The sequence below is a fragment of the Bombina bombina genome, chromosome 6 (assembly GCF_027579735.1).
Source record: "Bombina bombina isolate aBomBom1 chromosome 6, aBomBom1.pri, whole genome shotgun sequence".
Taxonomy (NCBI): domain Eukaryota; kingdom Metazoa; phylum Chordata; class Amphibia; order Anura; family Bombinatoridae; genus Bombina; species Bombina bombina.
This window is the reverse complement of record NC_069504.1, coordinates 556,063,961-556,078,016: the sequence shown is the minus strand read 5'-3', so window position 1 is coordinate 556,078,016 and position 14,056 is coordinate 556,063,961. Positions and strand designations below refer to the sequence as shown.

At 35.7% G+C, this 14,056-nt stretch overlaps 1 protein-coding gene across 1 annotated transcript in view; it reads right to left on the bottom strand.

Annotated features, from left to right (window-relative positions):
• The window catches only part of PIGB (phosphatidylinositol glycan anchor biosynthesis class B), a 106,773-nt gene extending 93,394 nt beyond the window's left edge, over positions 1-13,379 (bottom strand). The window contains exons 1-4 of the mRNA XM_053717499.1: positions 13,093-13,379; positions 9,800-9,935; positions 9,478-9,595; positions 8,775-8,879 (exon numbers count right to left, since the gene is read on the bottom strand). Of these exons, the coding sequence (XP_053573474.1) occupies positions 8,775-8,879; positions 9,478-9,595; positions 9,800-9,935; positions 13,093-13,216 (483 nt within the window). The 5' untranslated portion in view covers positions 13,217-13,379. The remainder of the gene's footprint in view (positions 1-8,774; positions 8,880-9,477; positions 9,596-9,799; positions 9,936-13,092) is intronic.
• Between the last annotated feature and the right edge of the window lie 677 nt (positions 13,380-14,056).

Below are 14,056 nucleotides of genomic sequence, written 5' to 3'. Positions count from 1 at the left end.
GTAACCACTTCAGCATCAGCGGAAGGAACTATTCGACATAGCCACACCGGATTCAGATACCTTACACCCTGAATCCTTAAATCTCCTTTTATGCTTCCCCTGAAAAATAGGAAAAGCCGCCAGGGCATCAGTTACCACAGAGGATATCTGGGTAGCCATGTTGTGCAAAGGAAACTGCAACAGGAGTAACAGTTGAAACACTGGGCACTGCATGGGTAGACACTACAGGATGGGACGTTTGAGGAGCAAGCTGCGGCATATCCTGGACAGAAGACCCCTGAACAGCATCCGGCTTAGCTAATGAAGGCTCAGATTCAAAAAGTCTATCCCTATAATGTAATGTCCTATCAATACACGATGAACAAAAAGGGATCGGAGGTTCCACATTAGTGGACATTAGAGTCAAAGCATAAGCTACATGTAACCTCTTGCAAAGATTCTTGATCCATCTTTCACAAAAATAAATCAAATTAGAAAAAAAAATTAAAAAAAAATGATATAGAGATATATATATATATATATATATATATATATATATATATATATATATATATATATATATATATATATATATATATATATATATATATGTGTTACTGGCTCTTTAAAATTTAAAAGAACAACTTTTTTACTACAAAAAAATGTTTGCCTATTATAAGAAAAAAAAAGAAAAAATAAGACCTCCAAGCAGCCTCTGACCCTCACAGACCCTGCTGGGAGCCTACCTGACCGATACCCCAAGGATCCGGATTCCAATAACACTGCAGAGGAAAGAAAAGCCCAAAGCGTACTATACAGACAACGCCACAAGCAACTTACTACAAACCTGAAGCAAACAGAGCTCCAGAAAAGCGTGCAATTTAATTGCCGCCTCAACAAACCATCCCTCATATCGTGGGCGTGGCCAAAAGTCCGACCGCCATAGATAATAGAAAAAAAGCCGACAGCCACACACGCAGCAAAACACAGCTGCAAACAAAGAGCCTCTCCTCAAGTGTCACAGTGCCCAAAACATACTGCCAATAAAGTAAACCCCACATAGGAATACAAAGTCCCAGTTCCCAGAGAAGTGCCATAAACCTCTCTTGTTAAAATAAGAAAAAACAAATAGGCACTTACCTGAGATCAATCTGCCCGGCAGCAGGGCAGCACATAGATATGGAAAGGCTTCCTCCCTCCATAGACCCATGGAACAAAGAATGTCTGACTAATCCTAATCGGGCATACAGGATAGGGCAGCACCAAACCTGGAAGGCACAGTGAGAGAAAAACCCCATAAGTTTCCAGATGCCCAAAAGCCACCACAGCTCTACTGAAGAGACTGATGTAGAACACAGCTATACCCCAGAAAAAAAAACAGAACAGCCAGTTCTGCTTTAAAAACAAACTCTTATTGAAGAATCTTCAGACACCTAAAAAAACTTTACCACCTCCTTGGACAGGCAAAGAGAATGACTGGGGGTTGTGGGTAAGGGAGTGATATTTAACAGCTTTGCTGTGGTGCTCTTTGCCTCCTCCTGCAGGCCAGGAGTGATACTCCCAACAGTAATTAAGATGATCCGTGGACTCACCATGTCATTAGAAAGAAATGTAAGCTTAGGAGCCAGGCAATTTTTTATTTTGCATCTGGGTTGTGCTTGCTGATTGGTGGCTATATGTAGCCACCAATCAGCAAGCGCTATCCAGAGTGCTGAACCAAAAACGGGCCGGCTCCTGAACTTAGATTCCTGCTTTTTCAAGTAAAGATAGCAAGAGAATGAAGAAAAATGATACTAGGAGTAAATTAGAAAGTTGCTTAAAATTGCATGTTCTATCTGAATCATTAAAGAAAAAAAATTGGGTTTAGTATCCCTTTAAGTAAAAAATGAAAAGTGGTGTCCACATAATTTTGGCCGTATAGATAAAAAAAAAAAAGGAGGGACTGGTGAGCAAATGTTGATTTACTTTACTTGATTTGTTTTGTTGACTAGGTCCCAGCTTAGCTGCCCAGTTCTGGTTAGTGAGGAAAATATTGACTGTTTAGTTATTCTCCTAAAGAGGAATATGATTTTTTGTAGTAGGTGGCGCAAAACAAGTTGCTATTCCCAATGTGTCTTACTGTAAATATGTGTGATAATATGTGGGCTCAATATATGTTAATGTTTTGATGAGTACTAATTTTATATTCTCTTTTGGAAAAAAATGGATGTCGAAACTATTTAAGAAATAAATATGATCCTTTATTTGATTATGGTAAATTTACCCAATAGTAGTGATGCTAAAAGTACAGTTAAACAAAAATTATTACAATTCCTTCAAAGTTTAAAAAATGACACCGGTGTCTCTATGTATAAAAATGTACATAATATATAAAAAATAAATTAAATTAAAATAATAACGTTGAAATCTTATAATTTATACAGTTTTGGGTTTATCACAAGTTGTAATTTCTAACAGAATGTTTGTAGATACAATTTTATAGTGGATAAAACAATAGTTGCTGTATAGTTCATATAGGATACTTTGTTTCAAGTTCAGCTATGCAATTGAGATCTTATCTTAGGCAACTATATATCAAATGTAGAGGTATGTTGGTGCGATTTTTATCACACTATAATATAAGTATACAAATTAGTACCTTGAAGTGTATCTGTTTGATATCACTTTTGTGAGATAATTGCGGTTAAATAAACGCCGCTATGCCAGTGTTTTGATTAAGTTTCAAGATCAAGCTGGTGGCAGTTCTATATGAGCTGCTGGCGGTTAAATAAATGCCGCTTTGGTTTCCTCTTATTAGGTGGGCTTATCTGTTTGCTGCGAGAAAATTCACTTTTATATAAGTGTTTGGGTAGTTGTCGTGGCCGCTCAGTTACCTTATCCTTTGTCGGTCAGTGACCGATCGCGCTCTTAAGGATTTCTTGGTGGGATCTTCGTTGCGGTTAAGTGCTAACCGTTTGCTGATGTTTTTTAAGTATCTCCGGTTTTTCTATTCTGTGGCTTGTCTGTCGGTCAGTGACCGATCACGATGGTATGGTTGTTGGATAACCTCCTGATGTGGAATTTTTGTGTGCCTTTCCGGTCTGTTGTTCCCAGGTTTCTTAGATGTCGGTCAGTGACCGATCTGGGTGCTGAAATGTGGTTGTTGGGATAAGTTGAAAGTTTGTAGGATAAGTAGAAAAAGGATTTCTAGTTATCAATGTGATCTTTGCGGTTAAATATATGCCGCTCAGTGGGAACTTGAATATTTCAACTGGGTATAGCTGTGGTATTCACTTTGTCTTCTCACTTTGTCTTCTCACACCTGCACAGGATTTGAGAAGACAAAGTGAATACCAGCTATACCCAGTTGAAATATTCAAGTTCCCACTGAGCGGCATATTTTTAACCGCAAAGATCACATTGATAACTAGAAATCCTTTTTCTACTTATCCTACAAACTTTCAACTTATCCCAACAACCACATTTCAGCACCCAGATCGGTCACTGACCGACATCTAAGAAACCTGGGAACAACAGACCGGAAAGGCACACAAAAATTCCACATCAGGAGGTTATCCAACAACCATACCATCGTGATCGGTCACTGACCGACAGACAAGCCACAGAATAGAAAAACCGGAGATACTTAAAAAACATCAGCAAACGGTTAGCACTTAACCGCAACGAAGATCCCACCAAGAAATCCTTAAGAGCGCGATCGGTCACTGACCGACAAAGGATAAGGTAACTGAGCGGCCACGACAACTACCCAAACACTTATATAAAAGTGAATTTTCTCGCAGCAAACAGATAAGCCCACCTAATAAGAGGAAACCAAAGCGGCATTTATTTAACCGCCAGCAGCTCATATAGAACTGCCACCAGCTTGATCTTGAAACTTAATCAAAACACTGGCATAGCGGCGTTTATTTAACCGCAATTATCTCACAAAAGTGATATCAAACAGATACACTTCAAGGTACTAATTTGTATACTTATATTATAGTGTGATAAAAATCGCACCAACATACCTCTACATTTGATATATAGTTGCCTAAGATAAGATCTCAATTGCATAGCTGAACTTGAAACAAAGTATCCTATATGAACTATACAGCAACTATTGTTTTATCCACTATAAAATTGTATCTACAAACATTCTGTTAGAAATTACAACTTGTGATAAACCCAAAACTGTATAAATTATAAGATTTCAACGTTATTATTTTAATTTAATTTATTTTTTATATATTATGTACATTTTTATACATAGAGACACCGGTGTCATTTTTTAAACTTTGAAGGAATTGTAATAATTTTTGTTTAACTGTACTTTTAGCATCACTACTATTGGGTAAATTTACCATAATCAAATAAAGGATCATATTTATTTCTTAAATAGTTTCGACATCCATTTTTTTCCAAAAGAGAATATAAAATTAGTACTCATCAAAACATTAACATATATTGAGCCCACATATTATCACACATATTTACAGTAAGACACATTGGGAATAGCAACTTGTTTTGCGCCACCTACTACAATTAACTATAACTCTTTAAACTTTGGGATAAAGTTTACTTCAGGTGTGCTAGATTCCCCACCAGCTAGACAGTCTAAACCTACCAAACAATATGATTTTTTGTTTGTTATATGTTTCCGGGGAAGTGAACCCCATGTTTAAACCCTTCATAAAAATAAAAGAGCCTAAAGAAACCACATTGTGTGCTGAAGTGACTATTCCTGCAAGGGCCTTAACAGGATAGAATATATATATATATATATATATATATATATATATATATATATATATATATATATATATATATATATATATATATATATATATATATATATCTCCTCCTTTTTACCCCATATCTTAACAGTCTGCCTCACACCCTCTTGCTCCTCTTTCCCTACACCCTCCTCACCCTGTCTTACACACAACCTCTTCCTTATCCTCTCACACGTGAAAAAGGGTGTGTGTACAAGCGCTAAGGTAATCCCCAAGCTGTATCCAAACAGAGATCCTAACCAACCTCCAAAAAATATGCACAAGTAGTAAGAAGTGAATACAGCGCCAACAAGAGGCCAAGGGATAAATATACTCACATAGAGATAAAAGAAGATTATTTAATGAACCATGTTAAAAAGCATCAGAAATAAAAGACTATATATAGAAAATGTAAAAAGCACATATAAATAAAATTACAAATACAGGAATATCTTAAAGAAGCGGCTCAAAGGGCCAAAGCTGATAATTACAATAAAAACAGAGGTAATAACAGGTGATCAGTGTGAGTGGTACACCAGAATAAGAGTGTATACTAATAAAACAGAATTAGCCTAGATACAACTGTAGCAAGTGCATCAAGCAAAAAACTAATAAACAATAATACAAACAATAGTGTTCAAAATTAGTGTTACAAAAATAGTGTTACAAAAAATAGAAAAATGCACTGCAGTGCAAAAAAAGGGGGGTAGCAAAATAATTGTATAGATACAATCAAATAGTGAGTGAGTGCAAATGGATATAAAAATGCTAGCTACTTAATCCAGTGAGGCTGAGATATAATTAAATAAAATACACAATATTCAATAACATAAAAAATAAAATACACAATATGCAATAACATAAAAAATAAAATATAATCCAAAAAAGTGTTCAAAAAGTTGATCAACAAATGTTAGTGAAGAACAAAAATAAGTCAATCAAAACTAAAAAATGGAAAAAATGGGTGATGAAAAGCAAGGTGAAAGTGAGGAAATTGATTCCTTCCAATGTTAGTTACTTTAACAGATCCAAATTCCTGAGTGTGGTTGCTGAAGTAGCTGATTGGATCCTAGCACCTGTCAGCTGCTCCTATGGTATCCTAAAAAGTGTCCCAATATGTCAACGCGTTTCTGCCCTAGTCTTGAGAAAGGCCCTTTTTTGAGGGCAGAAACGCGTTGACATATTGGGACACTTTTTAGGATACCATAGGAGCAGCTGACAGGTGCTAGGATCCAATCAGCTACTTCAGCAACCACACTCAGGAATTTGGATCTGTTAAAGTAACTAACATTGGAAGGAATCAATTTCCTCACTTTCACCTTGCTTTTCATCACCCATTTTTTCCATTTTTTAGTTTTGATTGACTTATTTTTGTTCTTCACTAACATTTGTTGATCAACTTTTTGAACACTTTTTTGGATTATATTTTATTTTTTATGTTATTGCATATTGTGTATTTTATTTTTTATGTTATTGAATATTGTGTATTTTATTTAATTATATCTCAGCCTCACTGGATTAGATAGCTAGCATTTTTATATCCATTTGCACTCACTCACTATTTGATTGTATCTATACAATTATTTTGCTACCCCCCTTTTTTTGCACTGCAGTGCATTTTTCTATTTTTTGGAACACTATTTTTGTAACACTAATTTTGAACACTATTGTTTGTATTATTGTTTATTAGTTTTTTGCTTGATGCACTTGCTACAGTTGTACTTAGGCTAATTCTGTTTTATTAGTATACACTCTTATTCTGGTGTACCACTCACACTGATCACCTGTTATTACCTCTGTTTTTATTGTAATTATCAGCTTTGGCCCTTTGAGCCGCTTCTGTAAGATATTCCTGTATTTGTAATTTTATTTATATGTGCTTTTTACATTTTTTATATATAGTCTTTTATTACTGATGCTTTTTAACATGGTTCATTAAATAATCTTCTTTTATCTCTATGTGAGTATATTTATCCCTTGGCCTCTTGTTGGCGCTGTATTCACTTCTTACTACTTATCCTCTCACACCTTCTACTTTACACACAGCCCTGCTTATCCTCATAGCCCCCCTCATGTACCAGCCCTTGCTCACCCTTTCAGCCTCCTCTTAACCTCTCCCTCGCGTACAACTTCTGCTCAACCCGTCAACCCCAAACTAACACATTCACTAGTGGCATCATCTACACCAGGGATTCTCAACATGTGTGTGTAGTTTGATTAATGTTAAATCATTTTGGTATGTTGCAGCAGTAATAGTTAAAGGGACACTGAACCCAATTTTTTTCTTTCATGATTCGGATAGAGCGTGCAATTTTAAGCAACTTTCTAATTTACTCCTATTATCAAATTTTTCTTCGTTCTCTTGCTATCTTTATTTGAAAACCATAAATGTAAATCCTAGCAGCCAGCCCATTTTAGGTTCAGCACCATGGATAGCGCTTGCTTATTGGAGGCTGACATTTACCCACCAATAAACAAGCATAACCAAAAATAGTCCGGCTCCTATGCATCACATTCCTGCTTTTTCAATAAAAATAGCAAAAGAATGAAGAAAAATTGATAATAGGAGTAAATTAGAAAATTGCATGCTCTATCTGAATTATTAAAGAAAAAAAATTGCGCTTAGTATCCCTTTAAGTCACTTATTTCAAGAGACGTCAATTACCTGCCTCACCAATTAGCTATATCTTAACATGTAGTGCATGTTAATTGCCTAACATAACAATTTTGCAGTGTCCTCCTGCTGGTGCACACTACAACTGGGAAATAGGATGATGGGGTCATAAAGCTAGATTGGATCATTGTCTCTAAAGATTATTAGGCCTATAAAAGATGCCTATTTTTCATTTTCACCGTTATTTTTATCTTCATTTTCACTTGAGTAGCATCAGTCTCATAGCAAGAGAATAATGCACATTTTATCAAAACTGTATGCTCTGAATCATGAAAGAAAATGTTTGGGTTTCATGTCAGTCAGAATCTGGCTGCATTCATCTGCTAAGACCAGAAGTCCCAGCGTGCCATACAGCCAAGGAACAGTGAATTTGACACAAATAGTCAGGGACCCGTGCATAACAGCTAGTCTCTCCGTGCCCCAAATCCAAGGCACACAACTATGGCAACTCTGAGATCCCTTCTGAAAGGTAAAAATATTTCTGTACCTAGGTGGTAAGTACCCATGCCTCACCCTTTTCCAAGGGTCCTCTAATCTATGTGGTCCCTCAGTCCTCAAGGAATATCATTTTCTTCAATCCACAGTACAATAACTGAAAATAAGCTATTTAAGTGTAGGAGATACAACAAGTGTGCTCTTACCTCGTACATGGTAAGAAAGGATGAGTATTCTGGAAGTAACTCTATGGCAACTACAGCTGCAATTTAGGACAGGTCATAGGTCCAGGAGCCGTATACTGACAGCCACTATTTTAGATTTTCATAGGAATAAATTGTATAAAGCGCTAGTGTCCAGCCTATTTAAAGGGACATGCCACCCACATTTTTTCTTTTATGATTTATAAAGAGAATGCAATGTTAAACATCTTTCTAATTTACTTATATTATCTAATTTGTTTTATTCTCTTGATATTCTTTGATGAAAAGCATATCTAGATATGCTCACTAGCTGCTGATTGGTTGCTGCACATAGAAGCATCATGTGATTGGCTCACCATGTGCATTGCTTTTTCTTCAAATAAGGATATTTAAAAAATAAAGCAAAATAAATTATGGAAGTAAATTGTAATCTTGTTTAAATTTCTATTCTCTATCTGAATCATGAAAGAAATATTTTGGGTTTAGTGGCCCTTTAAATAAAAGGCTGTAAAAAATCTTAAAAACTATTTATCTGGAAAAATAAATATGCCTATTTTAATAAATTACTATATATATGAAAATCAGAGCTGAATACAGCAACACACTGACTAATTGTTAATATTTTTTATAAATTCTAGATGCCTATGTTTATTCTAATATAAAATACAACTAAAACAGAAAAATGTCACACTCTTAACAGAGCACATTACGACATTTTTTTTCACTTACCACCCACTTTGCTATATTTGCATTTTCCAGGTGCCTTAGAAGAGTATAAAGTTTGACATCTGCAAGCGCAGACAGCACAGACTGCAGCAGTCTAGGAATCCAAATCTACAAGGAAACACGTTGTAATTATCAGACAGAAAAGGAGATTGTGCTGTACCATTGTGAATCAGAAACATAAAGTTATAATAAAAACAAAACAATGAAAAACATATTAAATGGACATGAAACCCCCCAAAAAAAAAATCAGATAAAGCATATCATTTTAAACAACTTTCCAATTTACTTATATTATATAATTATCCTTTGTTGAAAAGCATACCATTACCTAGGTATACTCAGGAGCTGGGAGTTAGCTGCAGATTGGTGGCTCCACATACATATACCTCTTATCATTGGTTTACCAATGTGCTCAGCTAGCCTTCAATAAAAAAATACCAAGAGAATGAAACAAAATTGATAATAGAAGTATATTGGAACTTTGTTTAAAATTATAAGTTCTATCCAAATAATGAAAGATAAAATTTGGGTTTCATGTCCCTTTAATTATTTCTCCAAACATAAACAAATACAAATAGAATCATTTTACAAACAGGAGGGACATTAAAATACATTTAAAATAAACATTATTCCATCCACTGAAAACAAGTTTAGGATTGTTATATGAACAGAACAAAATATTACATTTTATAATTAAAATACTCACCAGCAACCAGACTTCATCTTTGCCAAGCCAGTACAAGATTTTATATACACTGGCAAATACCAAGGGATATGAAAATCCTCTTAGCCGTTCATTCCATTCCCATGTTAAGTAACCATAGGTATTATTGTTAAGGTATTTGGTATACGAATACAACAGGAACATGGAAAATATATAAAGAAAACTGTGGATAAACAATGACTACTAGCATATTGTTGGAACTAACTTGCAGACTTGGAAGCCCTAATACAACCTATCAGAGCTAAATCTCATACCTGTAAGCAATGAAAAACAATTTATTACTGGAAATTGCAACAAAGGATATTTAAAGGTCATATTATGTGCAACTTCTAGAGATTGCCAATATTCATCCGGAACAAAGCTTGTTTGAACCAAAAAGCAATTAAGAATGCGGAAGGAGATTGTTAGCAAGACCAGGTAAACATTTTTTCCAAATAGTCCTGAGGAAACAAAACAGGATGTAAAGGCAACAGCATTTGTTTATTTGTCTGCTATCAATATGTTTTCCACTTTAGTGTAAAGATTATTCAGTAGAATGGTATATGCCTGGTTTGTTTACATTCATTTTATTATATGTCTAACATGCATGCTTTTGTCTACTAAATATTCATTAATATACATTAAAACAAGAGTAAAGTAAAGTAAACAGGCTCCATGTACTAAGCACCAGATGCTGCTTTTTAAAGATACATAATACGTATATGCTAAATGACTTGAAAGTGATGCATCATAACTGTAAAAAGCTGAGAAGATATCACATGAACATCATTATGTAAAAAAGAAAAATATTTTATTTCAAAATGTCTTCAGCTAACAATAGTAAGTGCTCTGTGAACAGTTATCCTTCAGCTACTGTCCAGCTGCAGGTTGAAAAAAACAAAAAAAACTATAGCCAACCAGCATCAGCAGTGCTGATGTCATGCTTTGCTTTATTGTGATCTCATGAGATTTCATAGTAAACTTTCTTGAAGGGACACTAAACCCACATTTTTTTCTTTTATGATTCAGATAGAGTGTGCAATTTTAAGCAACTTTCTAATTGCTATCTTTATTTGAAAAAGCAGGAATCTAAGCAAAGGAGCCGGCCCATTTTTGGTTCAGCCCCCTAGGTAGCGCTTGCTGATTGTTGGTTAAATTTAGCCACCACTCAACAAGCGCAACCCAGGTGCTGAACCAAAAATGGGCCGGCTCCTTAGCTTAGATTCCTGCTTTTTCAAATTAAGATACCAAATGAACAAAGAAAAAATGATAATAGGAGTAAATTAGATAGTTGCTTAAAATGGCATGCTCTATCTGAATCATGAAAGAAAAAAAATGGGTTTAGTATCCTTTTAAGCTAAGTAGGGAAATAGCATGACTGTACCTGTACATGATAGATGCACACTCCATGGCAGGTCCTGAGACTATCATCCTGATTGGTTGTTTAAAGTCTATTTTAAATTGTTACTGAGGAGATTTTAAGGTAAGATATCTTCTTTTATATAGAAATGTTCAGGTGATATTTTCTAGCCAGATTTTTACATCTATTCTGCATAACATTCAAGTGCTTAAACATTTGGGTATTATGTCCCTTTAACCTCTCAGACATCTATGGGGTGGCGGAGATAAATCACTCCAAACAAAATTGTTCAGGGTGACTGGCAAGTTACGCAAGAGTGGGAGCAGCGCTACACATGCAAATGCTTATGCAATAGCACAAGCGGGCAATAGACATACAGTGTCCACTGATTACTAGCAATGAAGACCTGAACCTTGCTCTGCCACATATTAATATATGGGGCCCAATATCTGTTTGCAAGTTTTAAAAAAAAGATATTTGGCATTCACTCATAGGGTAATTTTTCTCCTAAAGTGTTCGCAACTAACATCAATTTTAGCTCTGTTACCTTAATACTCACTCCAAGAAATCAATGTTTCAAAGAGCAGTCACCTCTTTTGAATCCCTTTGGTTTTTTAATTGTGTCTAGGGGTGTTCTATCTGTATCATATAACTTGTTGCTTCATCAACAATTTTCTTGATTGCCCTTGGGCAACAGGTTTGGGACTTTAGATTAAAGACAAAGAGTGAATATATATTTGAAGCCTTGGTCAGGTAGTCTATTTATTCCAGTATAATAGAAATTAAATATAAACTATTGAACAAGTGGTATTTACCTCTCACCCTTCTTAATTTGTTACATCAAATAGTTTCTAACGTGCTGAAGAGTGGTGAAATAGGTAAACTAGCTAAAATTTGAATTTGTATAGTTCTTTAAGGGAACTTATGGGTACTGACAAGATTGCTTATATAATCTAGCCAGAGCGGACTGCTTAAAGTGAAGGTAAACTTTGATAAAACAAAGCCCGTTTTTTAAAAATACTATTAAAAACAGGGGCACTTTCATTCATCAAAGTTTAGAAAGCAGCCATTTTGATTAAAAACGTACCTTTGTTTTTTTCAGAGCCAGAGCAGCTTCCCGCACCCGGAGATCCTCTCTTCACACGTCATCAATGACTAATCCAGCTTCCTCCAATCACGGCATGGCCTCAGGCAATGACTACCCTGGGGGGAAGCCGTGATTGGAGTAAGCCGGATTAGTCATGGATGACATGTGAAGAGAGGATCTCCGGATGGGGGAAGCTGCTCTGGCTGTGAAAAAAACAAAGGTAAGTTTTTAATCAAAACGGCTGCTTTCTAAACTTTGATGAATGAAAGTGCCCCTGTTTTTAATAGTATTTTTAAAAACCGGGCTTTCATTCATCAAAGTTTACCTTAACTTTAAGCTCATCAGGTACTAGTAGAGTATGAGCACAATGGTATTGATAATAAAACCTATGTTATGTGATACCGTGGAGTTCCTTGTTTGATTTAAAGGGATACTAAACCCAATTTTTTGCTTTCATGATTCAGATAGAGCATGCAATTGTAAGCAACTTTCTAATTTACACCTATTATCAATTTTTCTTCATTCTCTTGCTATCTTTATTTGAAAAAGCATGATTGTAAGCTTACAAGCTGGCCCATCTTTGGTTCAGCACCTGGGTAGCGCTTGCAGATTGGTGTCTAAATGTAGCCACCAATCAGCAAGTGCTACCCAGCGTACTGAACCAAAAATGGGCCAGCTCGTAAACTTACAATCCTGCTTTTTAAAATAAAAATACCAAGAGAATAAAGAAAAATTGATAAAAGGAGTAAATTAGAAAAGTTGCATGTTCTATCTAAATCATGAAAGAAAAAAAATTGGGTTCAGTATCCCTTTAAGGTTCCACAAGAAAATAAACAAAAAAAGATTTTCTTTGAGGGGGTTAATCTACATTAAAATTAGAAGGCTGATAACAGGCAGTTGATTTGAGCTGCCTTCCAAATGGTATTTGACTAGTCTAACCAGTATTTTTTAAACTTACTGCAGGGGTAGGTGTGTGTTTAAATAATACACAATAGGGTACAAATGCCTGAGTACAGCATTACCAATTGTGAAAGAAGGCATTAGTGAGTTGGCTTTTGTATAATAGATGTCACTGCAAAGAGATACTGCACGAACTACCACTCCACAGCCCATAACGTTTAGTCTGACACTAGTATTCAGCGTTCACTCCACCTGTTACACCCCGTGTTACCTCCTCCGGACTCAGCACTAGCTTTATCCTGGTTATAAAGTTTAGATTTTCTCTTCCTCAGCAGCACAGCGCCCTGGGTATCCGGCTTTCTAAAAGAGAAGATCCCTCTGCTCCGCGCCTCCATGCTGCAGTCAGGAGATTATCTGTTGTCATAGGACACACGCCCCGCTGTCATTCTCTTCCGCATTAGAGATCTAACAGAAACAATCTCACGAAAAGGAGAAAAAACATACAAACGGATTCAGAATAAACATCAGTTATAGCCCTTGTGGTAGCAGCTAGATTCCATCCATCTAAAGGACCTTCTGACATCACAGCTGTCACGTGACTGTGATGATCCCATGGTAGTACAGAGAGTTGAGAAAGCAGAAGTGCGGGAGACTCAACTAGGACTGTTCTGTTTTACTTCTGCAGCTGTGTACTTGGTCAGGATTTATGCTGGACATGGAAGAAACACATATGACAAAGGAGTGAGAAGAATATGTGTTTTCATGAAAGTAGGGAGCTGGGTTCTTGATTAGAGAGTGAGACTGCTTTATCACAGACAGACAGATGTGTAGATTGTTTTTTTTTTCAACTCTAAATAATGGGTACCTCATCTGTGTCTAGGATTTGTGCTAGAAACATGAAGAACTGGATGTGGGGAAATATTACACATTATTTGTTTTTATTCTTCATGTTTTATTTATTTTGTAGGAGAGAAGCTGTTATCTGGCACTGCAGATGAGCAATAGAAACCACTAAGAAAAGTAAAACTTAACTTGCACAAACTGTTGTCTTGTTTATGTTTGTGGGGTTTTCAGTCATTACATAATTAATGAAATTCATCTAGCATTGTTAAGCTGTATATTTTGAACTTGCATTTAAAATGGAAATTAGTTAAAAATAACTGGAAAGAGTTAATTAGCTTACTATCAGCTAGATTACGAGTTTTGCATTGCGGCTTGTAACGCTGAAAGTATGG